The sequence below is a fragment of the Gallinula chloropus genome (assembly GCF_964237585.1).
Source record: "Gallinula chloropus genome assembly, chromosome: 1".
Taxonomy (NCBI): domain Eukaryota; kingdom Metazoa; phylum Chordata; class Aves; order Gruiformes; family Rallidae; genus Gallinula; species Gallinula chloropus.
Window position 1 is genome coordinate 132,610,333 of NC_140085.1, and position 26,746 is coordinate 132,637,078.

Genomic DNA, 26,746 nt, shown 5'->3' on the forward strand with positions numbered 1-26,746 from the left:
AAAGATACCATCAGTCTCCTTTTAAGTGTTTATCTTTTTAATTTACATATTTACAGCAATGAGTACAAGGAATCCTTGTTAGCATAAGTTCTTGCTAGCTTCATACACGATTTCTACAAATTTTTGAGAAATGGCAGGTAAAACTTTTATGTTACCTTCAATAATACTTAATCTTCCTGACTTGACTTGCTTTTTCCTCAGAAATTCATCTGTAATTTATGCATATTGCACTTATCAGAATAGGTTCTTGCACTGACTATTTATTGGCCTTTTTATGAACCAACAGGTCATCAAAAGTCAACTCTCACACTCCTTCCACAACCTGACAGAGTTGATCTAAATAAAAAAAGAAGAAAAAAGTAATGGCGTTTTGTCTTGTCACAATTATTTCATTACTATCTTTGGGATCAAACAAGGGTTATATTCCTGGTCAGTATGGCTGTGTCTATGTTATTTGGTAGGAAATATTTATAGAAACTTTGCATTCAGGAGAAGCACAAAAATAAGGAGTTTAACCAATGGAAACAATGAGCCTGAATTAAGAAAATAATTACTAATATCAATTATCTCTCTTTATATGTGCACATACATAGATTTTATAAGACACCTGCCTGTACTACAAAATTTCCACAAATTTTCTTGAGTGAACAAGTTAACTGTTAGAATACACTGAAGTTGCCTGCTTGCACATTCTATGAAAGTAATTCAGGGCGTAAGAATGAATATGATGAAAAGAAACAAAACGTTTAACCTTAGCTGAACAGAGGGGGAAAAGCGTAAGCAGTTTTAAATTATGCTGTTGCATTTGGTTTCCTTCTTCCAGCTCAGCAGTATTTATGGAATTGTACAGTGAAAACAGGTCCTAGCTCTAACATCTTCCTCATGCACAAAGTGTCAGCTTTCAGTCATTTCCTTTGCTGGTTGTTCATTTCTTCTTTGATTTCAGGAAGTTGCATCATTGGTCAGTTGTGGGCTCACAAACCTCATTTTGACAGTTCCAGAATCGGAGAGCAGCACTGACATCTCTTCCACTCCAACCAACCACCACGGGCAGCATATCCAGCACAAAGGAATTCTTTTTAGCTTCTCTGGGTATACACCAGGTAGAAGCAGAAGGCAACAACACTAACAGATAGTAGGGACAGAACAGCTGACAACTGCTGGAACCAGAGGCAGCGATCAATCTGTTCTTGAAGTCTTTTATTAATTTGCAGTAAACGAGTTAGCTGAAATTAGAAATAGTTTCATTAAATTAGAATAACTGCATGTGAAAATACTTGTTAGTTTAGAGCTACTTAGCCAGTAACTATAAGCACAGAAAGAAAAATTTTTAAATCCACCCCTGCTCTTAATGATCCCTTTTCCATCACTACATCCTTCAGGAATGTGTTCCACCAAAGCAGCTTTGAATCTCTGAGTTATGCACAACCTACATTGCCCACATCAAGCAGGTGAGATCTTTACACTGGGAAGCAAGACATGCTGAGGCTCACAGCTATCCCAGATCTATCATATACACAAGAGGATGAGCAAACTGCATTGCAAGTTGCATTTCATTAAACCATTACCAACAGAATAGTTAAATCATTATCACCAATTTAGTTACTTTAAACTGCTGAGCTTTTCAAACAGCATAATTTACAAAGTACCAAAGATATTTAGTGTAAATGATTTTTGTCTCTATCATATTTTATAATTTTGTTCACTATTCAGCACAACAGAATACACTATTACCTGTATATGTAAATCTTCATTGTTTTTTGCTGGAATATTAAATGAGTTCTCTTTTAATGTCAGAGAAGAAGGCTTACTACTTTCTACGACGTGACACCGGAGCCTGTGAAAGAGGAAAAAAATTATGCACCAAAAATTGTAAATTTAATGCAATGTTTTATAAATAATAGTAGTAAACAGTCCATTTAACAGTTATTACATGCACTTTATGATATGTTCTGGTTTATTAGTTCTCTAAATGACTACTAAGAGTCACACAATCATAGAACCGTTTCAGCTGGAGGGGATCTTCAAAGGTCATCTACTCCAGTCCCCCTGTGATGAGCAGCGACCGTTGCAGTGACAGTCTGAAAAGGTTTCCCCAGTCCACCAATTCTGTTTTGACAGCTTTTTATAAAGAAAACAAGATCAAAACTATCCACATGCTAAGTTAAATTTTATCTTCATCATTTTAAATTCATAGCACAGGATCCACTGGATTATTCAATCGAACACTTACTACCAGAGCTGCAATGACTTATTGAACAGCAAAATAAAACCTAAAGCTTTTCTTTCCAGTTTAAACCTTAGCAACAATGTTTGTCATGTATTGGACAGTTGAATGTAAAGGAACATAACTTTGAGCCACAATTGGAGGATGTGGCATCCTATGCAATTTATAAAAGTAAATTATAAAAAGCAGAAGCTCCTCTGATTACATGGAAGCCAGTTAGTGTGGGAATTCATTTGTAAAAGAAACGGTTAACTTGAGGCTGTGGCATTCTTCTATTTTAAGGAAAGAATAGTGCTAAAAGTTTTTGAGCAAGACAAAACAAAAAAGGGGAAAATTAAGTGTAATAAAATCTAACTTGATTACTCAGATAAAGCTTTTGCACATACAACACTGAAGACAGAGCAATTATGTCTTCCACCACTTTTAATCTAGCTATAATTAAACAAATACAGGTCAGTTTTGATCGATCAGTAATGTACACAATGTGGCACACTTTACAGTCGATAAATTTAATGTAATAAAATAATCTCTCACTATCGTTACAAGAGCTGTCTTTAAGAATCTTTGCTGTATTTATGGAAGGAGCTTAATTCCTCTGGAGAAAAGGAGGGTGAGGGGAGACCTTATCACCACCTATAACTACCTGAAGGGAGGTTGTAGAGAGGTGGGCAATGGTCTCTTCAGCCAGGTGACAGGAGATAGGACAAGGGGAGATGGCACAAAGCTGTGCCAGGGCAGGTTTAGATTAGATATTAGAAAAAACTTTTACTGAAAGAGTTGTCAGGGCCTGGAACAGGCTGCCCAGGGAGGTGGTTGAGTCACCTTCCCTGGATGTGTTCAAAAAAAGGGTAGATGAGGTACTTAAGGATATGGTTTAGCTTAGGATGGGAACGGTTGGACTCGATGATCTTCAAAGGTCTCTTCATCCCCAGCTCACTCAGCCGTTCCCTCATAGGATTTGCCCTCCAGCCCCTTCACCAGCCTGGTTGCCCTTCTCTGCACTTGCTCAAGGACCTCAATGTCCTTACGGTGGGGAGCCCAGAACTGCACACAGTACTCAAGGTGTGGCCTCATCAACGCTGAGTACAGGGGCACAATTACCTCCCTAGACCTACCGGCCACACTGTTTTTGATACAAGCCAGGATGCCATTGGCCTTCTTGGCTGCCTGGGCACACTGCTGGCTCATATTCAGCCTGCTGTCAACCAACACCCCCAAGTCCTTCTCTTCCTGACAGCTCTCCAGCCAGTCTCCCCCAAGCCTGTGGCACTGCACAGGGTTGTTATGTCCCATGTGCAGCACTCTACACTTGGCCATGTTAAACTTCATCCCGTTGGTCTCAGCCCATAGGTCCAGTCTGTTCAGATCCCTCTGAAGAGCCTCCCTACCCTCAGGCAGATCAACACTTCCTCCTAGTTTAGTGTCATCTGCAAACTTACTGATGGAGCATTCAATCCCTTCATCGAGGTCATTCATAAAGATGTAAACAAGACTGGACCCAGGAATGAGCCCTGGGGGACGCCACTCATGACCCGCCTCCAGCTGGATTTTTTTCCATTCCCCACCACCCTTTGGGCACGTCCATCCAGCCAGTTTCTAACACAGCTGAGGGTTCACCTGTCAAGGCCAGTGGCAGCCAGTTTCTCAGTCAGAATGCTGTGAGAAACCATGTCAAAGGCTTTACTGAAGTTCAGGTAGACACATCCACAGCCTTCCCCTTGTCCATTAAGCAGGTCACCTTGTCACAGAAGGTGATCAGGTCAGTATGACAGGATCTACCTTTTGTAAACCCATGTTGACTTGGCCTGACCCCCTGGCCATCATGCATGTGCTGTGTGATAGCTCCCAAGATGACCCTCTCCATGATCTTTCCTGGGACTGAGGTCAGACTGACAGGCCTGTAGTTCCCTGGATCCTCCTTCCGGCCCTTCTTATATATGGGGGTAACATCTGCCAGCCTCCAGTCGAGGAGGCTGATATATATGGATGTGATAGGTTTTACAGAAATTCTCTAGAAAATGATGATTTTCTGCAGCAGAAACATCATCTAGAAAACAGCTCTGCATTTGGTATGTCTTCTTTCCTTGCTTCAGTGTTTAGAAAACTCCAGTGGCACATTTTTATTTCAAAAATTCAGTCTGCCATCCACATGTACAGTCACAGCCATTCACATTTTTTTCACTTAATCAGCAAAAGATAGACAGCAATAAAAATAAAAGCTAGTTCAGAATACCATAAAATTTTATGCATTAAAAACAGAGTGGAAGCCTCAGCAATCCACTTCAGTCAGGAAGCATGCAATTAGGTTGGGAAAACTCTTTCACTGATTATGAAATGCAGGTTGCTATAAATCAGCTAAATAACAATGGCTAAAACCCCCCCCACCAAACCTGTCAACAGAAAACCACATGCTCACCTATGTTCCATCACTTTGGTCCTAGGGACTTCTTTCCAAAACTGAGTCAGTTCTGGTACACCTGCTCCAGAAGACTGGTCCATTTCTGCTGCCATTATAAGGAAACGATCCTGCAGAGAAGCTGCAAAACCTGCCCTCAAAGGAAAAATAAAACCAAAAAATTATGCGTGGATAAAATGACAACATTACAAAGTGTACAGAAGCATTTTTGAAGAGGTGTTTTAAAATGGGAGCTTGTTTATTGCAGGACATTAGACACTGACTTACTAGAAAGAAGAGTAACAAAATGATGCTCAAGCTCAGTAATCCTGATCGTAGTTGTCCCAAAATTCTATGGCTTCATTTTACTAGAACTACTTTCATCCAAACGTTTTGAGGACAACACAAAAATCTGTAAAGAACACCTTCTCCAGCAAATTCAGGTGTCCTTACAAAAATTTAGGACACCTGATAAAGTCCCAGTGTAACAGAGCACCAGTGAGCCAGCTGCCACTGTGACCTTTTCTTTGAGACAAAAACTAGAATGGGCTGCAGACAACAGGTGCTTAAGCCTAAGTGGAGTAGTAAATCGGTGTGGGCAGTTAATGCTGTCTAACATAGTTTTGGTTTGGTTTTGCTTTTTAAAAAAAAGGCATCATTCTCAAAATAGTCAAGCAAACATGGGAGTCAGTCTTACACCCTAGTAAGCATACACAAAGGTTAGTATCTGTAGTGGTCAGCTTGTTAATAAAACTTGTCTGGATTTCTTGAAAATTCTACTGTAAGATTTTACTTACCACCATGAAGAGAGACTATTATATCCAATGATGTGCCAGGTTCACAACTGCTGTTACTGGGTTTAACTCTGTATTTTTCAGGAGCAGTTGTTCTCACCTGGAAATGAGAAACACCAAACGATCATACAATGAATACATAAGCTATGATTGGTGTGCAACTCCCCTCCTTCTGTAATAACCAAAATCCCCCAACGCTTAAGCCATCGAGACATGGTAACACATCCAGTCCATAGAATATTCTATTTTGTAGGAGTAATCAGATGCTGGTATTTCACTTTTTCCTCTTTTTCAAGCACTTCTTTCTTTCTGGCATATCTCATATAAACAAACAAAAAGATCCAATAATATCAAGCAGACTACCTGTTCAAATTCTTAATATGAACACACCGAAACTTCAGTTACTCATGCATACAGAGAACACAAAAGACGTTGTAGAAAACCAAATCAAAATACAATTCAACTCAGTATTTCCGAAGAAGCAGAACGGTGTTCGTTCCTTTGACAATGCAGATGGAGCCGCATCATTCTGGTGCACTGCTAACTTGTTCCCAGCCAAGGATTAACAAGGAGAAAAAAAATCCACAGAGAACACTTTTCAACATGTTTTAACCATCCTTTTTCAGGAAGCTTAGGTTGTCACTGAAGAACTAACCAACTCCATAGGTCTTTCGCAGTTACTGCACCCAAGATCCGTATTACTGATTCTCCCCTTTGGGGTAGCACATAACAGGCATAAATTCAGCCAGAAGATTTATTTCATCTACTTCTAACATCACAACAGAATAAAAAAATTAGATTAAGAAGTATGTTTCATAGAATTTTTTCCTCCTTGCCAAAAATAAGAGAGTTCCATGTTTACTAAAGCAAAAGAGACTGCACATGAAATACTTACCTTAAAAGCCACTATGTTTTTGGTCACATTTGTGAGAACTATCAAACATTTTTTCTCTCCAGTTTCTTTGGATCCAAAATATAGTTCTTCTGCTGGGCTAGTAAGAAATTAAAAAAGAGTAAGTTTATTCAGGTTGTTTTTGCAATATACAGGAAAAGAAAATACTTTCAGCCCTGCAGCTGCAGTCACTATAAACAGTTTCTCCACCAAAAAGGCTGTGAAAATCAAATGCAGAAATTTTGTACTGAAGCTCAGGGTTGACTCATGACAAGTGATTCTAGCTGCATCAGTTGATTACTAGCCTTGCCTTCCATCTGGAAGAGCATGACCAACTGCAACATCAGGAAAAGTCAAGAGACACAACCACTTCAGCTGCTGCTCTTAATCAGTATGTTAAGGGAAAGCGTTATTAATTTTAATTTATGCTAATATTAAAGACTAGAAGGCATTATACACAGGGAATTATTTCCACAGCATACATCTATCCTTGTGAAGGATACAGAGCATGCACAAGAGGAGCAGGCAGATACCTGAGTGACAATCATTTCAACCAGTACAGCTAAAGGCACTTGTACTTATGAGTCAAGTCTTCACATGCATGTGTCTCCACATGTACCAATAGAGAGTTTGCTTGTTTTTAATGTTCTATTGCAATTGGGAAATTCATGCATGAAAGTTTTAAAACCATATTGAACTAACACAACTCATTTTGGAATAAGCAAAAAGTAGGGCATGCTTATGTAGTACAAGTTGAGAGAAAACTCAAGTAAAAAAGCTCTTTTCTTTCAACATCACATTAGGAAGATGCAAAAAACTGCCACGCTACTACAGAACTGCATCATCTTTTGAGAAAGCATTTTTTTATTAAAAAAAAGTGTTACAAATTTTTTCCTCTTCTCTCCTTGTAGAATGCCAATTTCACATTAGTTTGATCTCCCCCTCAAAAAAACTCCTCTCTTTCATAGTAACAGTCCTTTCTTCTCTCACTGAAGCAACCCAGTGTTATTAGAGAAGAAAAACCCTTGGTGCTGTAGGACAAGCCTGCCTGAACACCCATGCTAGAAACAAGAATGCAATGGTGACCATGAGTGTGATTGTGTTTCACAATGCATTAGGCAGTTCATGGGACAAATGTTTTGCTTTGTGGTGGGGAAGGAAGTGTGTTGAGTGAGGCAGAAACTGATGGGTTTAAACCAGATTAATGACATAACTTTACCCTCCTCCTCCTCCTCTCAGGGTGCAGGAGGGAAGCTGAATTCTCAGAGTAAGTAGTTAATAAGGAAAGGAAGGACTATAATTACAAGGCATTTTGGTTATATTAATACTGCATTATTGCAGATGTGAGGGTGTTATAGCAATTACAAGGTGAACCATGAGATGGGAAAGCATTAATTAGCATCAAAATTACCCCCAGAAAGAGATCAAGGAAAGGAATCTCCATCCACAGCCTGATCTCTCTGGTTCCACCACCAACTGTAGCTACTGCCACAATGAGGAAAAAAAAGAGTTGGGGGGGAGGGGCAGGCCTTCAAGGGCACCACTGTGTACCTATTTGTGAAATCAACTAGTTCCACTGTGGCAGGAGTAGGTGGTGTGTAGTTAGTGAGAGGGTGAGGTTGAACCACCAAGCCTTTTAATTTTTCACACAGACGCTACTTCCATAAGTGTGGGGTAACTACCTCAGCTTGTTCTACCTAAGTGCTTGCCTCTACTTATCCCACAACACGAGCCAGTCTTCTCCCAGACAGCAGACCTGACGAAGATGAAGGTCAAATACTCATCTTACTAGTAAGGTATGCATGGCCAATAGAATGGTGGTCTAAACCAGGGTGACAGATGACTTGCATATGACTGGTAAGCAACAGAAGAGCACAAGTACCCAGCTTCGGTGATACACCAGAGCCAACGGGCACTAAGCAATGGAAAGTAAAGAATATTCCTGCAGGGGCCTAAGGAGGCCTCACTGCATCAGCAGCTGCTGGGGAGGCACAGAAAGGCCCACAGTTCTTAGTGACTCCATGATGCCAAAGCTCCCGTGCCTCAGCTTCCAGGTCAGGCTTTTGGCTGCTCCCCTCACAGTGCTACACTGGCACTGGCAAAGATGCCAGTTAATTATACTGGCAGAGCTCAGAGTTTGAGAAAGGTGCCTGTGAGTGGTTACAAATAGCAGTACATATTGTCAGTTCAATAGACTGCAGTTTAGTGTCCTAGGAAAGATTCAACAGAAACAAAACCTAGTTAGAGCTTCTGCAGAGGTAGAGTATTAACAAAGATCAACCACCATGCACCCTGAAGAGCCGACTTAAAAAAAACAAACCCAAACAAACAGCAAGGACAATGCAGACACTGGTATTTTATTTTCCAGGACACCAAGACTACAAGTATTAGCACCACCAGAACTTGACAAAATTTACTCTTTCATGTAATTTACATGAACTCCAACACTTTTATTCCAATGGCAGAACTTGAAATACTTTGAAGAGAAAAAGGAACCATTTGTGTGGGGTTTTGTTGTGGAGGTCGGTTTTGTTGGTTGTTTTTTTGTTTGTGGTATTTCTCAGTTGCTTGGGGGTTTTAAGAGGTGGAGAGAAGAACACAGCTTCTTTTGTCACAGGGACAGAAAATTTAAAACATTCCTTTAAAAAAACAATAATCACAACTCCACAGACTATGCCTTTGTCCTGCCATACAGAAAATTAAGTCTGCACAGAGGAAGATTGTGCACATAAAGGGCTATAATTTTAGTTTCAAAAGCAGGAAAATTCGACAAAAAATATAATGCCAATGAGCATATCATACAAATTCACTCCAAAGCTAATCCAGTACAGTTAGCTAAGGAATTACCTATAAATTAGATATTTTCTTCATTCATCTAATAGCAAACTGGAAGTGGAAAGAAAAGTTAGCACCTAAATCAATTGCTGAAACAAGCATCTTAACCTGAAAGGCACCAGGGAAAAAAGGGCTCACTTATTTTTCCCCTAGTTTAATGAGAAACAACAGATCAACTGAAAGACATAAACATCTCTGATGACAAAGTCTTCCAGGCAGATATGCCATTTATGCAGAGCACTTCCCACACAAAATAAATTGGACTCACTCACTGTTTAATTGGTGCAAATTAATGTATATTTACACCACCGTAAGTTAAAAATTTAAGCAAGGTTTAACAGTGAAAGCTGTTTTAGTAAACACACTGATGTCACTGCCTTAAAAACCAATGTCAAACCACTGCTCTCAGTGGATAAGCACCTAAAACCACAATAGTTTCTCAAAAATAAATGAAACCATTAAATGCTTCTACCATTGTATAAAACACACACCTACTAATTAGTAAAAAGCATGCTAAAAGTTTCACTAAAAATATGTAAAACCAGAAAAATTCTTTGATATTTGTAAAAATTGTTCTTATAAAGGTTGTTTAACTACTATTATTCTCTTAGCCTAAAAAAATAGTTTATTTTCATAATCAATTAGTTCAGTACTCAAGTATCCAAAGCACATTGTAAAGAAAAAATATATTGTTACCTGATATGTAATAAAGGTCCTTTAAAAGTGGTTAATGCTTTCTTTGCATTTTTTGGTTTGAACTCTGTTTTGTCTGTTTCCTCTGATTTGGAAATTTGTTCTATAGAATTCATCTGAGTAAAAACGATAGTTATAATGGTTAACTACAAACCTGTCTTACACATTATAAAATCATGCAGGTATTTCAAAGAATAGAAGGTGGTTTATTTCAACATCATATATTGCAGACCAGGTTTAATATATATTCATTCCCTGAAGCTGAACTCCGCCAAACAGAGTTATTTTTACAGCAGTTTAATATACCAAACATGGACAAAACACCTGCTTCACTTTTTACCATGTATTTTCTTGATGCCCAGGTTATTTTTGAAAACTCCAGACGTATTAAATTACAGTCTTAAAAATCTGAAGTACTATAGAGCACTGATGCTATTCTTCCAGTGCAAAACTCTTCAATTAAAATAGACAACCCAATACAATCACCCCAGGACTGCACAGAAAACACAGTAACCGTTCCACACTTTATTGTATTGCAGAGCTGCTAAAGGCCTCTTCGACTGCTTTTAGATGGAACTCTGAAGTATGCGGAACTTAAATAACGGCGATGGAATTGGTGCATCCAAAGCTGCAGATACCTTAGGTTCTGAGGGTTTTCCTCTATTATATTAAGAAAAATACATGTCAGCTGACCTGACCATCTGAATATAAAAGAACTCTGGAATTCAATGCAAAACAGGGCAGGGGGGAAGTTTAATATAGAAAACTGAAAGAATTATTGACATCATTATTCAAGATCAGCTAGCTGAACAGTTTGTTTACCCTTGTTATTATTCCACTCAAAACAGAGGACATGAAGATAATTCACTTTATGAAAGTTTGAAGAATGGGAATGAAAAGAATACAAATTTTCTAGAAAAAAGGCTTTATAAAAGAAACTACACAGCAATTGGATTGTTTAAGATTATAGTAAAAGGTTACTATAGCAAAGGCACTAGTTACGTTGTGCTTTATTCTACGTGAACCTAATTAGAATTAGCAAAAAAAATATTATTATAATCCACATTAAAGGTGGAGTCCTTGTGACAATTCACAGATTTCTTAGTTTGGAAGCTGGCCTTAAAAGCATTTGAATACCTATATTTAGACACAGCCAAGTAAAAAAATAATTAGCTTTGAAATAAGTTACAGCCATTCTGAGACAATAAGGGAGTATTCCTGAAAAATACATTTTGGAAAAGGACATAACATTGAAATGGCAAACAATGGTGTCCTTGGTGTGGAAGAAATAGTAACTATTGTTCTTAAATATGTGAACAGAATAATGAGTTGAAGAAAAACAATAGCCCTACTTTTTACAAGAATAGCACCAAAAACAGTGAGATTATGGTCTGAAATTTTAAAATTATGTTAAAGGTAAGACCTTAAACATGCCTTAAAATTAATCAATACATGATGAGCATACGTGTTGATCTTAGATCATTGAAAAGATTAGGTAGCAGCTTGATTATACTGCTTAAAAGTGACCAAATCAATATTAGAGAAAAAAGTTTTAAAACCCACATAAGCATAAGTAGAAAGCTGAAGCCAGCCAAGCAAATTAAAAACAAATACTGAGGCCATTGAGCACTAAGTCAACTCACACATGGAACAGGCATTCTCTACAGTTCCATATCTGAGAATCAGAGCTTAGAGCCTGTGCTACAACTGAAACAAGCTACTGAGTCTAATGCTCAGGAAGCCATCATGGATGCATAATGCTTCCTTCTGATCTTAAAGTCAGTGAAATAGTCTTTTGATTAGCTGGCCAGGTTGCAAAGAACAGCTGGGCTACATAAAGCAAGCTGTATCTCACAAATTATTGTGACAAAACAGTAAATGAAACTGCGAGTGTAGTATCACAAAGTATTCTACTCCATTAAACAGAAGTTCTGCACTTCATATTCCAAAATCACATATAGCACTTGTGGTAAATTCCAGATTTTTCCTGCTATTTTAAAGAGGAATATCCTTTCCCCCAACTATCATTGCATATTCATAAGTATCATTTCATATGGACTTGGGTAAACCAATGCTTTGGTACTTCTGAATAAATACCACTACATGAAAATTAAACTGTAAAACAGGATTGATGGATCAGGGATACAATTTCTCTTGAGATTAAATAAAGCCTCTTGTATACATTGAGATTTTTATCAGTAATTTAAAACACAAATTAATATCCGCAAAAATAAAAATATTTAACTTAATGTTTTCTCATCTGCATACTGACTTAAAATACATCTGTTTTCTCAGATGCTTAAGATGTGTATCAGCAGGTATCTCAAAAATAAAACAACTCGAAAGGCATAACCTTGGAAAACAAAACACAGAAACCTTTAAGTTTTACTGTACAATTCAGTACGTTCCAAAGAGATACTAAGTATTTGGCACACATTTTACTCCTCCACAAGCATGAAACTCATTAATGTATTAAGAGGCAAGGTTGAAACTGCAAGCATAATTTTCCGTTTTACCGGGTCCTTTTGTCAAACTAGGAGGAAAAAAAATAAAGAAATCAATATAAAGTAAAAAAGTCTGACAAGCAGCAGAAGTTATACACTTCTGTCCCACATTGTAGCTGTTTAACTGTTCTTGTCTCAACCTTCAGATTTAAATACCTTTTTCTGATTAGGGTTTTGTTCTTCATTCAGCTCCCCAGTCTCCTTGGTGTCCGCATCTATCTCTTCTTTACTTTCATGCTCATCTTCACTAGTAATGGGCCCATTTTCACATAAAGGAGTTTGAAAGTCATCATCAACCAATGGAGGATAACTGTACTTGAAAGAATCCTAAAACATAAGGACAGTTTTAAAAGACCAGTTATGTAGGAGGATGAGAAGTGCCTTCTGTAGGGTTTGTTTTTTTTTTTAATGGAAATAGTTAAAGTCATATGCAAAATTTTTTCTTTCATTTATCCATTTTAAATTGGACTCCTGTGCAGGAAGCTGACTCTATGAATAGGTTTTATTTTATCATCATTATTAAAATCAATACAGTCACACAATGAAGCCACTACATTGCAAGTACTGTTATTTCTAGTCACAGGAGAACTGTCTAATGAGGATCAGCCTTCAGAGTCTTAGTGCTGAAGTTTTGTTCTTAGTTCTACAAAATCTGGTTTAAAACCTATTTCTGAAGAATATTCCAGAAGTGATTATAAGCTTCACTTGCTCTTTGTATTTTAGTTTCATACAGCCAGTTTTAAAAAAAAAACACTAAAGCCACATAATCACCCCAAACAATCCCCATAGCGTGGGGTGCTTTAACACAGCCTGCCACTCACACCTCAGCCTTTGGAATGCCAGATCAGTTTAAAGACTAAATTCAAGACACCCAAGTAATACAGAAGCAGTATATTTAAGTGTTCCCCACTCCTACATTAAGAGGTATTTTGTTCTATTGGAGTGCAAGTAAAAACCTGTTTTTTCTAATTAGAAATACTATTAACACTCTCAGAGGAAGTTTTGCCATACTAGATGTTACAATGTTTAAACAGGAGTCTCTGTTCCTACTGCATTTTCAGTTTTAAACCCCAAGTAAACAGAATAGTTCATCAGCTTTTTCCACAGAAAATTAAAGTAACACAGATTTGACTCCGCTGAAGCAGACTTGAGACATGCTTACAGTTCCCACACCATGCTACCAGCAGGGAGTTTAAGAAGTGTTTCAAGAGAGCTTTCCATAAAGAAGTATGCTGACTCAAAACAAAATACTGTGATGGTGATGTTGGGGGAAGGAGGGCAAGGAAATCCTTAGAGCCAATCATAAGGCACCCCAAACAAAACAGCATAGTCCCTCTCAATGTGTAATCAACGACTACATCTCCCCTATTCTTCAGGCTGAAGCAAGTGTCATAGACCTTTAGGTGAATGAAACAGGTATCCAGTGGCTCAAGCAATACCCTATTAAGGGCCTTGAAGAGCATCTGCAACAGGGTACTTCACCTGTAGGCTTGCAGAATACTGACATCCTCCATTTTCAGATACAAGACAGAAATAGCCAGGCTGATAAAAAGCCTTCCAGTATAAGACGAAGTGACCTTAAAGAGCTGCTAATTTTGCTGCAGATTTCACTTCCTCACGTTAATGCACAATGCTGGATAGCTTCAACAGCTGAAGAGAATCTCAGCATTGGGAGAACTTGAAGCATCACACTTCCCAACCACAGTCTAAGTTTGTGACATGGGCTTATCTATTAGTGGGGTGAAACCTCACACAGGTAAACAAGATTTATTTACTCAATGCTTGATACACAGCAATGAATAATGCATATGATACATCCTATAGACTAACAGCTTTCTTTTGTAGCAGATGCAGAGACTTTACTGTTCAGCAATTGTGGTATAGATACCTTAATCAAGGTACTGGTTCTAAGGCTACATGTACACAGCAGCCACAGTCACATGCAAAAATGCCTGGTGATGTCTTGACTTCAGGCCACTGATCTATAAATGCCATCAATGCTATCAAACAAGCTATGGGCAATCTATTTGGATACCTAGGTGAAGAATACAGCATTCCAGCTGCACACATTATTCTGTATTAGCACCAGGGAAGGGAATCTTGGTTTTTAACAACCATCTATTGTCTCTCTGAAAGGAAAACCAGGCAAATATGCAAACTGAAACACTACTGTATTTACATCAGTCTCACACGAAATGTTACTGAAGTGACAACAAATCTCCCTGGCCAGCCAGAACGTGTACGCCTTAAGATTTTGGCTGTCCCACCATTAATATCAACAGCTGGAACTAGTATAAAATCCAGGAAAATACTTGACTTGTATATATTTATTACTAAATAGAAGTTTTTAGCAAGTGGCTTTTGAGCAGCTAACAGTAATTTTCCAGACTGCTTATTATTAGCTTGCTCCTAAATCTGTTTTAAGCAATTCCAACAAGCTCTCCAAGACAAACCTCCCATAAAGACAGCGACATCTACGCAGTGTGGACTGGAGCTACTCAAAGCCATGTTCATGCAGTCCCTCTTCAGCAGCACAGCTGTTAACTGTTACCAACAGGCACTGATGAGAACTTCATGCTTATGTTTATAAGCACATATTATACAGAATTTATGCTTATATTCCAAAGTCCTGCAAAATCCAAGTTTCTGGTTTATGTAATCAGCTTTAATGCTATCCACTCAAAGTCCTGCAGTAGATGTATGATTCAGAAAAAATATTTCTGTACTTAAGGCTGGCAGATATCAAATTGTCATGAAGTTAACCCATTTTATATTAACATGATTCACAGTTTACCATCAACAGAATAACTTCAAGAAGTTTCACATCTGTGTAGGGCAACTCTCAACCCCATGTTGAATTTCTATGGGTATGTCTAAACCTAGCACAAAGGAACCATGAAATATCAATATACTTACAGTTCCACCCATATGAGGTGGCAGATACTCTCCATTGATGTATTCCTGCACATCACTCTTGTTCGTGAACTTTAACATGCTTATTGCATCTGGGCCAAGCCAACCCTTCACGATTTTAAAAGCAGCTTTAAAAAAACAAAGAAACAAACAATAGGTACATAATATCAGTTGTCAAGAAGGGTGTTTTTGCAATGCACTGGTAAACGTTACAGAACACAAGCGAGCTACACGTTTCTGCAGACAGTCCACAGACTTCTACGAAAAGAACATCTTTGATTTATAGGTGACAACTGTTTTGTCTAGAAGTTTAGCCCAGGAAGTACTGAGGGGCTAAAAGCAATTTTATTTCCAACTCTGAGTGAGGAAAGTTGGGAAACATATGTATACACTCCTGATATTTAAAACATTTTGCTGCTTTGAAGGACACTTTAGATCTACAGAGTTATTTTCAAGCACCATAATTTTCTGTGATGCTAAAACATGAATATTCAAAAAATATAGAGCCAGAAGAAAAATATTTATTCATTTAGTAAAAAAACCAAAAAACAACAGAAATCGCATGTTTATCCTGTACATTATAATTAGAGATAATTATTGAAGCATACACATCAAAATGTAAATAGCAATATCAGTGTCCAGTGTCAGGCATCTATCAAGTCGTGTATTTTAGTTTTTGGCTGGTTATATGTCAAACATTTGATAATGACAGTATTGCTTAATCATGAACAGTTCCAGCTTTGAAAGGACTACAATTAGAAATTTTCAAGGAAAAGACTATTTATCAAGGTCTCCCAAGTTTTAAAAACAATGGGATGAATACAGACTCATGATTCAAAACACAATGCTAGAAGAAACACAAAGGGTGTAACTTATATACTGAGAGACTTTAAGATGTATGGTTAGCAAATTCCACCATTTAGCTGTATCTACACAGAGCAGAAGAAAAATGCTTCCTATCTACGCTACTAATTTTAAAGAGTTATCAAGATCAAAAAGCCTCAGAAGCAAACAACTCACCATTCATTATCCATGGCATTTCAAAGATCACTATCTTTGCTGAAAAGACAAAAACAACGGAAATAATCTGAATACCAAGTGGTTTGTATTTCTGTTTGAGAGGAAGCACAGCAATAGTGATCATGTAAGAAGCAAGTCCTTATTTTTAGAAGTCTGTGTTCACTTCCTTGTAGAAAGCAATTTTGAATACTTGTTTTTTAACATATATAAACCTATTTCTATCAAAGACATTAGCTGTTTGCTTAGAAAACAGGTAATAAAATTAAGTTATACACTGTTTATAATACTTCCTTGGGATACTACTTTTCTGACATACTGTTACTTATTATTTATCACCCCAAATAAGACAGAGAAAGGTAGGATTTCAACTTGACCTAGAAAATCAATAATTAAATGGAAAATAAGTTTCGACATGTATATTCAGCACCTCTTCCCAAAGCAGCAAACAGCAAGGCTCTTTGTAAAACTACATTCTTTTCCAAGAATTATTTTAGCAGAAAAATCTGAAAGTCAGTGCTTCGACTCTTAAGAGAGTTTGCAAGCCACGTAGGACAAACTGGCAGAAGCTGTTCAGGGTGTGCCTGTCCGTAAAAGAACATTAGCAGGCAAGTATGCAGGTTTTTTCCAAACCTACATGCAAAGGTGCCTTAATCTGTTCAGACTAAGTCACTGATCCATAAAAATTTCTGCAGACATTCATTTCTGTCCCCTGAAGACTCCTAAAGGATACAAACTATCATGCAAGTTTGCAAAGGTTCTACTGAAGTAAGAAACAAGCCAATTTGGTGGTTTTAGATACTTACATCCATTCGGAATTTCTAAAAACATGTCTTAAGAGTTGTAACTCATGAAGCACCACCCGATTTTTGATGAATGTAAAGTTTATTTACTATACAAACTTGTGCTGAATTACGAGCACAAAAATACTCTGGATCTGTGTGTTCCACATAGTTACCACGTAAATCACATGCAAAAAGACTCAAAATCTTCCCCACAACCTGCAACATTAAATGCTCTTCTTACACAAATCTGCAGTGCTTAGGATGCAATATACTTACTCAGTATGCAATATACTTACTCAGGATGCAATACTTACTCAGGAAGTTCGGGTAATAATCTGTAAAACAGTTGACAATAAACCGTACAAAATCCAAGTCCTAAAATAAAAGCACAGAGTAAATGCCGTGTAAATCAAAGGATTACAATTACAGGCCTAGTGAAGCTAAGGCATTTATTGGATAGCTCAAGATACTTATATTGTAATTGTCTATACTTGAGTCTTCTACATACTACAATCATCCTCCAAACTACGCAACGCGTTTCACTTCATTAACTTGCTACAGGACTGCAGTGAAAATTAGCTTTATGATGCAAGAAAGAAGTCAACAGACCTATTATCAATGAAGTTAGATTTCTAAATGACTGCAGAGTATCAACAGGATTTAAACTGTAATGAAGACATACAGAGAAAAGTAAGCTTTTAAACCTGGAGAAGTGTGAGATTATCTTAAAGCCTGACAAGAACGAACAGAGATTTCCCTTCAGAATTTTATCATGCGTATTGTTCAACATAATACCACACTCAGGATCTTCCAGAAGGAAAAGAGTTTTCTTTTTAATAGGGTTTTTTGTTGTTTTAGTATTAGTTTGTGGCGCACATAGAAATTGCAAGCCAAAGCAGCTCTCAAAGCTGCTTATAAACCACTGATTTTCAGGGTGCTTCCATCTAACAAGCAGTTGCACAGAAATAGAATAGCCAAGTCTCCACTGCAAAATCCAGGCATAGTACAACTGACTTCATAGTAAAACACAAAAAAGACGTCATTTTACGAAGCAGGCATAATAAAGTAAGATTTCTTACCACAGTAAAATAGGTGGGAAGCCTGCCATGAACATTCCTACAAGTACTAACACTTCCCTCAAATCACGTAACAGAAGTAGCCTCTTTAGGTATAGGTAGGCTCTGTAAGGTCTCCCTGGATTTTTCTCTTCTCCAGGCTGAAGCAGCCCAATGCATTCATCCTGTCTTCACAGGAGAGGTGCTCCAGTGCTCTGATCATATTTGTGGGCCTCCTCTGTACTAATACCAACAGCTCCATGTCTCACGTGTACTAAGGGCCCCATAGCTGGACACAGTACTGCAGGTGGGGTCTCACCAGTGCAGAGTAGAGGGGCAGAATCACCTCCCCTGATTTGCTGGTCATGCTGATTTTGACGCAGCTGGGGATACATTTGGCTTTCTGAGTTGCAAGCACACATCGCCAACTCTAGTTAAGCTTGAAGGGGGGTTGTCAGGAGGATGGGGTCAGTCTTTTTTCAGTGGTGCAGTAAAAGGACAAGAGACAGTAGGCATAAGCTTGAATATAGGAAGTTCCACCTAAACATGATGAGGAACTTTACTGAGGGTAGCCGAGCACTAGAACAGGCTGCCCCAGCAAGGCTGAAGAATCTCCATCTCTGGAGATGTTCAAAAGCTGCTTGGATGCTGTCCTGTGTGACCTGTTCTAAGGTGATCCTGCTCTGGCAGGAGGGTTGGACTATATGATCTCCAGAGGTCCACCCAATCCCCAACGTTCTGTGATTCTCATTCTCCAACACCCAAGTCCTCAGGGCTGCTTTCAATCCATTCTCCACCCAGCCTATAGCTCTGCTTGGGATTGCACTGACCCATATGCAGGACCTTGCACTTGGTCTTGTTGAATTTCTTGTTGTTCACATGGGCTGACCTCTCAAGCCTCTCAAAGCCTGAGACATTGAGCCGTTGACCATAGCTCTTTGTCCACAGCAACAGAACATGTAAACGAATTATGTTCTACAAAAGGACTCAGAAATCTAAATCCTTTTAGGATAAAATTTAACAGTTCCTCTACACAGCTAGAAACAGCCACTAAAAATATTTCTGTTCCATGATAAATGTACTAGCTGAAAATCAAGACTGTACAATGGGACATTTGTGGGCAGCACCTGCTGAGAGCGTGTTTCTGGAAGTCCCAATACACTGGACAAAAGTCATTTCATGATTATGTTCCATAAAAGCCAAATCAAGTTACTTCTTCCACATAAATATTATTAATCCCTTATTCTCTTGGCCTTGCAAAATTGAATTACAACACATTTGTTTGTCAGAACATCTTCTCAAAAACTTGTGATACTGTGTTGCCTAGCTGCAAGGTCCTAATGCAACATTAAGCATCTTGTGTTTAAAAGGAAGAAAACAAGGGGGTTTAACATATTTAAATGCATTCCTGCCACACAAACAGAAACACACCACTTTTTGCCGTTCCCATAAGAATAACTGTATGGCACTGCATTTTGTAGAAAAAAATCCTATGTTCTATAGAAATGAGATTTTCTTTCCTGTAGAAAATTAGTGAGATTTTTTGAGACTAAGCCTAGAAATGCACAGCAACAGGCAAGATCTCAATCTTGTCACCTGAGACTGCATACATTCTGCTCCTGAAAGCAGGTACTAAAAACGTGCTTTTATCTACTGAAGTCAGATAAAAAGACTAGTGGACAGCTCTGTCGATATTAACGTATCTACATTACAGTGACTTAAACATCACTTCCCTCGCCCATCCCTCAAAAAAAAAAAATATCCTGACTTTAGACAGCCTAAATCAAGATGTAGGAGGTGGTATTGTTTTTAACAAGCTTCTGCAAAGCTTATCTCAGGTGCCTGTAGTAAAATATAGGTATGCATTAATGCTTTCATTATCAAAATACCAGAAAAACAGACGTAAAGGAAGAGACACTACAACATACATTCACTCATAAATCTACATAAATTTAAATAAGGCATTTAAGTTCAAAATTTCAGAAGAGGACCTCAACCAAGAGGTAAGCTGCAGCTTCATTGTATGCTATTATCCCGATCAAGTTTTACTGCTAGCAGTAGTGTTGCATTCAGACTGTGTTAACAGCCATTTTAGATAAACCTGATCACAAGCTGATACCCAGGCAAAATGGGTCACAAAAAAAAAAAAAAGATCCTCAGATCTGGTGAATTTGAAGACTTAGTATAAAGACAGCAAAAAGGTCACCTGACACACTTAAAACTAAGTAGATGCAGTGATCCAGATATTAACCCGAACTCCTCTATAAGAAAAACATCTTTTGAACCATAACATAGCCCAAGCCCTACTAAGGCACAATCTTAGGAGCAAAAATGCGTATTAAACTTTTCTAGAAAATATACAAGGTGATAGCATGCAGCGTACTGATGAGTGTTGAGAAGGTATTGGGATCAAAAATTCCATCTCAAAGCAAGGGAAGTGAAAGAGCTGCAAAAAAGAAAGCCCACTGCATGCAACTGACGAATCCACCTTCAACTGAAATATATTTACAAATAACTTCAAGGAACAATTTGAGATTTTGGTCCTCACATAAGTGCTGTCACACGCGACATATAAATACTAATGGACACTAGCAAGAGATCTCCATCTTTTAAAGGAAATACTTTAAAAAGTGAACTAAATATATGCATTTGTTTTGTTGAAATCCATCATATTAGAAAAACTGATCCCAAGGAATACACACTAAGGCAATTTTTTGCTTCCTGAAACACAAAAATAGCATTTCTGCATCACAATAGAAAGATACTTTACTGAGCTGAATCTCACACTCAGACTAGAAGAAAACCCCCCCACATGCTACAATGTTGACACTCCGACACTACAAGCTCAGCACCGTTTAGCATCCTTCAAAGAAACACAGGCAGACGGATGACAAGTTACAACACGTTCAGACAGCGTGCAAGAATCACTGAAGCAGAAGCAAATATGGAGCATATAGAATTCCAGGGATCATGTGAAAGCTTTAGTGAAAGCGAATGCTACTCAACTACCGGTTTTCTAAAGTAAGAGTATTGCACTGGGAGGTGTTTGGGGTGAATTTAAACATTTCACATTTTCAGGATCAATTATGCCCAAAGAGACAATATAAATTAAGCTTTTGAAAATTCAACCCCACCCCAAATTACATTCTTTAAATCTTACCCTTTTCTATATAGGTACAGGACTTAACAGTTATGACAATCAATTCAAGAACAGTTCTTAAGTGTGTTTCATGTAATGTTATATAAAATCTAAATAATTCTCAAAGTCAACTGCTGACTTGAGACATGACTGATAGGTATGGTATTTATTTTTACACTTATTTCCAAATAGTTAGAACATGGATTTTCTAATATTTGATTCTGAAATGTTTTTTTAAACGGCTGTAACTTTGAATTTGTAGATTGTACAAGTAGGAAATAGTTTACTGAAACAGATTACTCCTCTTGACATTTTATTATTCAGTTCTACAGTTATGTCCAAGACAAAAGTGAAATCCCTCTCTAGTTCTCTTAGATAACTGCAACCTTTGAATAATCATCACTTTTATAGAAGTGACTGAGCAACACTGCTCCTTCTTTATTTTGCAGTCCTAAGAAACATTTAGAAATGAACAAAAACTTTTGCTAAAAGAACTGTCTCTTCTTCTGAAAGAAGAGTGAGAATGTCTCATTCATGTAAGGTCATGCTTAGAGGAAACAGTCTTCAGTAAAGCTGACAGGTTGGACAAGTAACTGAAAAAGGGGGTGAGAACATTATTGCTGGAAGTATAAACTTGAGCAACAGACAGGCCTGTAATTCAGAAATTCATCACACCCATTCAAGTCCAGACACCCTGTTTTTTTTCTGTATCTGTACACAGCAAACAGATTTCTTCACCATTATAGTCTTATCATTTAGCAGCACATTTTGTTAGCAAGATCAAAGCCAGATTTGGGCTGTATTCAGTTACAATGAATTCTGAATGCAATGCCTACGTGATGAACTGTTCTTCTGCATCAAGATAACTTCCCTTCACAGCAAAATTAAATGGGTGGAAAGACATGCATGCAGGGACCTAAGAAAAAAACACAATTTAAACATACAGCATGCACAGCTTACAGGATGGAGAGGCAGGATCAGAACTGCCACACTGAAGACGCTAACTTGCTAAAACAGATGAAAGACCTCAGCAACTGCATTTAAGTGTTTCAATGCTTCACCATTACCCCATTTTTCCATTCTTCACTCTTGACTGACATACTTATACAAAAAAGATGACATTGAAAATAACGCTGTTGAAATGGAAGCAACTGTACTCACCATAAATAATGGCTGCTTAAAAACTAAAGTTCTACTACTGTCATGCAAGCTGGTGAGCAGCTACTGCACACAGCCACCTCAGCTCAGTTACCAAACTAAAAGCAAATTTTCAGGGTGCTGTACGAGACTTAAGTTTCGTACATAAAGATTTTTGAAACAGCTCATATCACAAAAAGCAGCTTCATGTATCACTGATGCAGCCTTAAGTCATTTAGAGGTCAAGGACTGCCCGGGGACTTCCCTTTTTCTGGGGTCACAGGGTAAGCAATTCAGAAAGCAGACATGAAAACATCATAAAAATACTTACTATGTGACTGATTCCAGTTTCAGCCATGTCAAATACCACTGTTAAGGGCTTTCCATGATCTCTCTTGGCATAATGCTCTAACCAAAAAGCTACTAGTTTCTTTTTCTCAAGTTGCTGTTTAGGATCTCTTATATGATGTTTCACTCTGAACCAAACTTGCAAAGAGAAAGAAAAACACACAGAAATTGAAACAAGGGATCTCAATCAACAGAATACATCATGCAAATAACTATACAGGATGCACTAAAATTTGTTAACCCCCCTGTGTTTACCTCCTACGTTTCGATTATTTTGTAGGCTAGGAACAGTTAGAAAAATAACTGCATATCTTTTCACACACACACACCTTCTTCCTTGCTCCCATTTTTATTCCAGAACTTTTTCAAAGATTAGAAGAAATGGAGTGGAAAAATATCATGCATTTAAGGAGTACTTGTCTATATTATTTCATAATTGCAAATTAAATCACAGAGTCTTTAGATATGATGATATGTTCTAAGTATTGTTGTGATTGCAAAATTTATGTTTCTTTTCCTACCTAGGTTTTCGACAGCATTGCAGTTCATGTGCTTTGAAAAACTATTTATACAATTCATAATGTGTGCATAAAAACAACAGAGCTTTCTAAAGTCAAAACCCAGAAGATTAAGACTATATAAATGAAAGCCCAATGCATACCCTTCTGGAATAAGATATTTAGAGGCAATTTTAGGCAGTTTTTTCATGAGAAGTATCATATTTTTAAGTAACAGACTTCACAAAAATGTCTGAAACTAAATTACTGATCATATAATGAAATGATAAAAGTAGTATTCAGAGCAGCAATATGAGAAGCCTTCATTTTTTGTTACCTCTACAATATGACAGTTAGACAATTCCTGAAAATAATTGTACACATACTCTAATTTTGTCCCTGAAAAACTCAGAAAGTCTGACTATAAGTGAGATTTCTTCTCCATGTCTTTTTCTTTCCAATTGCAAATACAAAGTACTTTGTATGTTAGGTAAAGAAACAAAGTTTTTTTAAACATAGCACATTAACCAGATGCTCTAAGTTCAAAATTTCAATAGAGATACTCCTATTCAAAACACACAACTCATGAGTAACCAATTCTTCTTGGTTTGAAGAACTTCTTCATACTTTAAAAAGTATATTTTACATAAACAGAACAGGAATGGAACACAAGGCTCAAGAAACGCATTTCTCAAGTGTTGACTATGCAAGAACTCTTAACTACGATACAATGTGAATCCCCATACCAAGTCATCTATTCTGACCCAATTAACATTCAGAGAAGAAACTTGAAATATGCATAACTGAGATATTAGTTATGTTTCAGTGACAATAAAATTAGGTATCATTATTTACCCAACTTAGACATTCTCATCATGAAACAACTGCATAATTTCCTCAGTCCAAGCACAGATGCTAGAAAGTAGTGGTTTTCTACTTTACCCCACCCTCAAACTCATTAAATTCAACCACCCAGTATAATCATGCTCAGCTTCCTGAAGGCTACTGAGGCCACTGCTCATCCTTGAATACTCAACTTACAGGCTAAGTGAAAATCATGAAACAAAATATCAATGTTGTACAAAAAAACTGTTGATATCTTACGATGATAGGAGGGACAGTTTAAGAAAACACAGCCAGAGAATAAAAGCTGTATTTTTCTGGCCATGATTTTCCTTATTAAAATTAGCATATAGATGCTTAAAGCACCATTTGTTAGAGACTGGATTGGTGAGGCATTTCTGGAAGTACAGACTATTGCTTGTTAACCAAGGAAAAGCAGAATTTCAGCTTTAACTGTTTCTCAAGGTTGTTTGGAAAGCCTCAAGTGATTTGTTCTAAAAGCCTCTTTTGCCTCCCAGGATTTAAGCTTAATTAAAAGTAAATATGTGAGATGTTACAACAGAATCATTTATAGAAAATAATATTTCCCATCTATTATACACTATTAAAAAATGCAAGAGTATTTCAGGCAATATTTACTGTTTCCCTACAAATCTTACTCTAATTGCCAACACAACTTGAGTTTGCTTTCCAACAGTCAGTAGTCAGCTAGTCACATTGTTACCAAACATTACAATGACATAAAAAAAAAAAATATTAAGAACACAAAAGCAAAATAAGAAAGCCATTGTAGAAGTCCTGTGAACCACTGCAAGTATGCTTTTCTAGCTACTCACACTCTTGGCAACGTACTATAATCAGAAGCATTTTACTAGTCATATACTTACTGCAGTAGATACAAAAGCAACGTGCTTCAACAAGGAAGTTAAAAACTGCATTATAATTAGGACAAAGCTTTTGATTTTTTCAAGACTGCTGATGAAGTGTCCTTATTCCACTTCTGCGATCAAAGATATTCAAAGTTACCAACTTCCCATCATTTTTAGTGAAATCAGTTGCCAGTATGTACCTACTTCTATTTTCAAACATTTATTTATCAAAATAGATAGTAAAGTGCTGGAAACAAAAAATAATGGTCAGTCACTGGAAACGTTCTGTGTAACTTACATAGTTTATAGCCCTCTTTGTCATATCCATGCAGAAAGAGAGCACCATTTTCAAACAACCATTTTGGAAGGACAGATTCTGTCAGGTCTGCAAAGCCAAATAAACTATTTCAGTAATCATATTAATGAAGACGTAACTTAACAGAAGCCACTAAAGTACAGCAGTCTAGTAATAAAATACAAAAATGTCTTTATAAACAGCTTTTCAAGGCCTTTGCTAAGCTAAATGCAAATACTGAGCTCATTTGAAAGCTTCGCTATCTTCTTATTCTCAAGCTGTACAGAAGAATCTGTTTAGGAAAAAATAACTAATATTGAAATAAGATTGCTGCAAGTCTAATTTCGCTCATATCTACAACCTTCCTTGCTCTGTACTTAAGATCAGATTGCTCACTTTCAAAACACTCTCACAGCACAAAACGCAGATCTATTCTATCTGGGGTGTCAGACCAGTGCTACTGTGATGAACGGCAGAGCCCTGGTTTTTGGGGGGCGGCTTTTCCTTGTTGTTTAAGGCCTCCATTCTAGCAAATGCACAAAGACGAAGCAAGTGATAGCTGCCTTCCTTTACTCCTCTTAAAACACCATATGGAACCACAACAGAAAACAGTGAGGCAGAACTGGTAAGTAGAAAAAGCAATAAATCCTTTTTTTTACTGTATAGAAAAGTTTTGCTAATCTCTCTGGTACATACAAAACTTTTAAGAGGTGCTCAATGAAACTAAATAGAAGTTCATTGTAGTGCAAAAAGAAAGCAACAAACACCAAAGTCATTATATAACATAGCTTACCATTTACTGTATATTCTTTCCTCCACTGAAAGCTTTCATCAATCATCTTTAATGTATCATCCACAACATCATGACGCCAAATCAGATAATTTTCAACCCATTTATCATCTTGTTGAAGTCTTTCCACATCTCTAGAATCATATTTATCTGATTTATCTAGCAAATAAAAGTGTAAGAATATATTAATTGCTATAAAAACATGAAAAGGAGATGCATCAAGTTTCACTATTAGCATCTAGCTGGCACGCAGTATTTCTTTTGCAGTCTCCAACATAAGCAAAGCATAGCATGAGAAACAGAATTAAAACATCTATCTACTGCCATGATATTTAGGAACGCTACAAGACTGCTCTCAAACGTGTTCTGTGATTCTTAGTCACAGAAAAACAGCAAACAAGGTGCATGTAGGGCACGTGTGATTTTGCTAAAACCATGTTTTTACAGTTAACAGTAGAAGAACCTACACAGCGATGGATGTAAATACTGAGAATCACTAGTTCAAGCTGGAGTTCTCAAACTTTACAGGCATCAGCATGCCAGATCATGAGATGTCAGAGAACAGATGTTAACTTGCTTTCACCACACATTGTGTGTACATCATGGCATTAAAACTGTTTTCCTTGAAAAGGTTACACTTACCTTACTAAACACAAACTACACACAAGTCCAGAGTAGCACAAAACCCCTAAGCCACAAACTCTACTTGTATCATGTT

The 26,746-nt window shown here is 37.4% G+C and overlaps 1 protein-coding gene across 2 annotated transcripts; it reads right to left on the reverse strand.

Moving 5' to 3' along the window:
• Nucleotides 1–695: 695 nt before the first annotated feature.
• MOSPD2 (motile sperm domain containing 2) lies at nucleotides 696–26,114 on the reverse strand. 2 transcript variants are annotated; one of them, XM_084266413.1, is made up of 13 exons: nucleotides 26,032–26,114; nucleotides 25,242–25,328; nucleotides 22,718–22,872; nucleotides 17,370–17,430; nucleotides 16,274–16,312; nucleotides 15,257–15,381; nucleotides 12,497–12,667; nucleotides 9,840–9,952; nucleotides 6,312–6,408; nucleotides 5,420–5,516; nucleotides 4,644–4,773; nucleotides 1,717–1,837; nucleotides 696–1,208 (listed from the first exon to the last, which is right to left on the reverse strand). In XM_084266413.1, exons 1-13 carry the CDS (start codon nucleotides 26,075–26,077, stop codon nucleotides 1,080–1,082), a joined length of 1,371 nt encoding a protein of 456 aa, XP_084122539.1. In that variant the 5' UTR covers nucleotides 26,078–26,114; the 3' UTR covers nucleotides 696–1,079. The 2 variants fall into 2 exon arrangements, with proteins under 2 accessions (XP_084122539.1, XP_084122538.1); XM_084266412.1 differs by having other exon boundaries at nucleotides 696–1,226; nucleotides 1,735–1,837; nucleotides 26,032–26,113.
• Between the last annotated feature and the right edge of the window lie 632 nt (nucleotides 26,115–26,746).

What these genes read in the sequence shown, in the direction of transcription:
- MOSPD2 (XM_084266413.1), bottom strand. Translation starts at nt 26,077, where the DNA reads ATGATTGATGAAAGCTTTCAGTGGAGGAAAGAATATACAGTAAATG. An exon ending in CAAAGAGGGCTATAAACTAT is followed by an intron (nt 22,873 to 25,241) that starts GTAAGTTACACA and finishes TCTCTTTGCAAG; the next exon opens with TTTGGTTCAGAGTGAAACAT. An exon ending in TTATTACCCGAACTTCCTGA is followed by an intron (nt 16,313 to 17,369) that starts GTAAGTATTGCA and finishes TTGTCTTTTCAG; the next exon opens with CAAAGATAGTGATCTTTGAA.